This window comes from Cyprinodon variegatus, unplaced genomic scaffold, assembly GCF_000732505.1.
Source record: "Cyprinodon variegatus isolate N-32 unplaced genomic scaffold, C_variegatus-1.0 Scaffold887, whole genome shotgun sequence".
In the NCBI taxonomy this organism is placed as follows: Eukaryota; Metazoa; Chordata; class Actinopteri; order Cyprinodontiformes; family Cyprinodontidae; genus Cyprinodon; species Cyprinodon variegatus.
The window spans coordinates 102389-103719 of NW_015151340.1; the positions used below are offsets into that span (position 1 = coordinate 102389).

Consider the following 1331-nt stretch of genomic DNA (forward strand, 5'->3'; position numbering starts at 1 on the left):
TAAACCTATTTACCTCGCTTCCTTTAGCCACTTACCCTCCTTCCACTTGCAGTATTTTTGGATGTAAGACCTTTCAGAATCTATAACACAGAGGCATGATTATTGTTCAGTGAAAGGGGTTTTCATAGTCCTGGGTGGAGTACAGCTTTGCTTAAAATGTATAACGATATTACAGCTTTCATTGATTTATTTCAAATTGTCTAACTTGTAAGGTAAAAAAAAATGTAAAATGAACCAATTAATCGAATCATATCGTATCCTGGTGTAGTCTTGAGTATCGAAAATAATCGAATCGTTGGGTCAGGAAATTGATACTGAATCGAATCGCCACAATGGGTGTGATTTAAACCCCTACTTCTTACCCAGTTTTAGTATTTATCAGAAAAATATTCTTAGCTGTTTATTTTTTTTTTGGGGGGGGGTGATGTTTTTTTTTTTTGCTCGATGATCTGACCTTTCTATAGCAGGTTAACATCTTTTCTAGCACGCTAGATGTGTCTGTCAAGATGGTTGTCAAGGTAACAATGAGCCAATCACAACCTCAGATGATAATCTGTGCAGTTATTACCCAATGAGAGGCTGTGATCTATCAGTTGGTACCTGATTTTGGGAAATGTATTTACCAGGGAATATTTTTTTCTTTGGATATTTATCATAAACATGTTAAATCTTTAAACTTCCTGTGGTGATTTATTTCTCCGCTCTGTGTTAAATTGTGCAAAGTGTTTCATTCATTCTTTCTTTCCCTCTTTTTTCCCAGTTTGTTCCCAGTTCTCCCGGGGCGTCTATGCCATTTTTGGCTTTTACGACAAGAAGTCGGTCAACACCATCACATCCTTCTGCGAGACGCTGCATGTCTCCTTCATCACGCCGTCTTTCCCTGCAGAAGGAATGAATCAGTTTGTTCTCCAAATGAGGCCAGACATCAAGGGGCCCCTGGTTTCATTAGTGGAGTACTACAAGTGGGAAAAGTTTGCGTATCTGTACGACAGTGACAGAGGTAAGGCTGGTCTTTGTATGCTGGTGTTGCTGCTTCATGTTGCCCCATATACAGTATTTGATGGTTTAGGTCAAAAACATCCTCATCTATGTGGATTCATAAGAAATCAAAACCTAAATAGATTTTAATAATAACAAAAGACATCTGAAGCTGTTGGGACTGTGAGATCAAGCTCTGGCAGACAAAAAAATAAATAAATACAGGAACAGAAAACAATCTAAAAGTGCGGAGAACAGAATGCCAGCAGGGTGGAACGTGTGACTTAAGATCTGAGTTCAAAATTATATGTTCAGAAGTTTCTAAGGAGTTAAGCTTCTCGGTTGCCAAGTTT

General features: G+C 38.3%; 1 protein-coding gene across 5 annotated transcripts in view; it reads left to right on the top strand.

Moving 5' to 3' along the window:
• Positions 1-1331, top strand: part of LOC107099602 (glutamate receptor 2-like) — a 104228-nt gene that overhangs the window by 24018 nt on the left and 78879 nt on the right. For all 5 annotated transcript variants that reach the window (XR_001481968.1, XM_015397802.1, XM_015397801.1 and 2 more), the window contains exon 3: positions 761-1000. Coding sequence is in view for 4 of the 5 variants with exons in the window: in XM_015397802.1 (XP_015253288.1) it covers positions 761-1000 (240 nt within the window). In the remaining variant the exon portion in view is untranslated. The remainder of the gene's footprint in view (positions 1-760; positions 1001-1331) is intronic.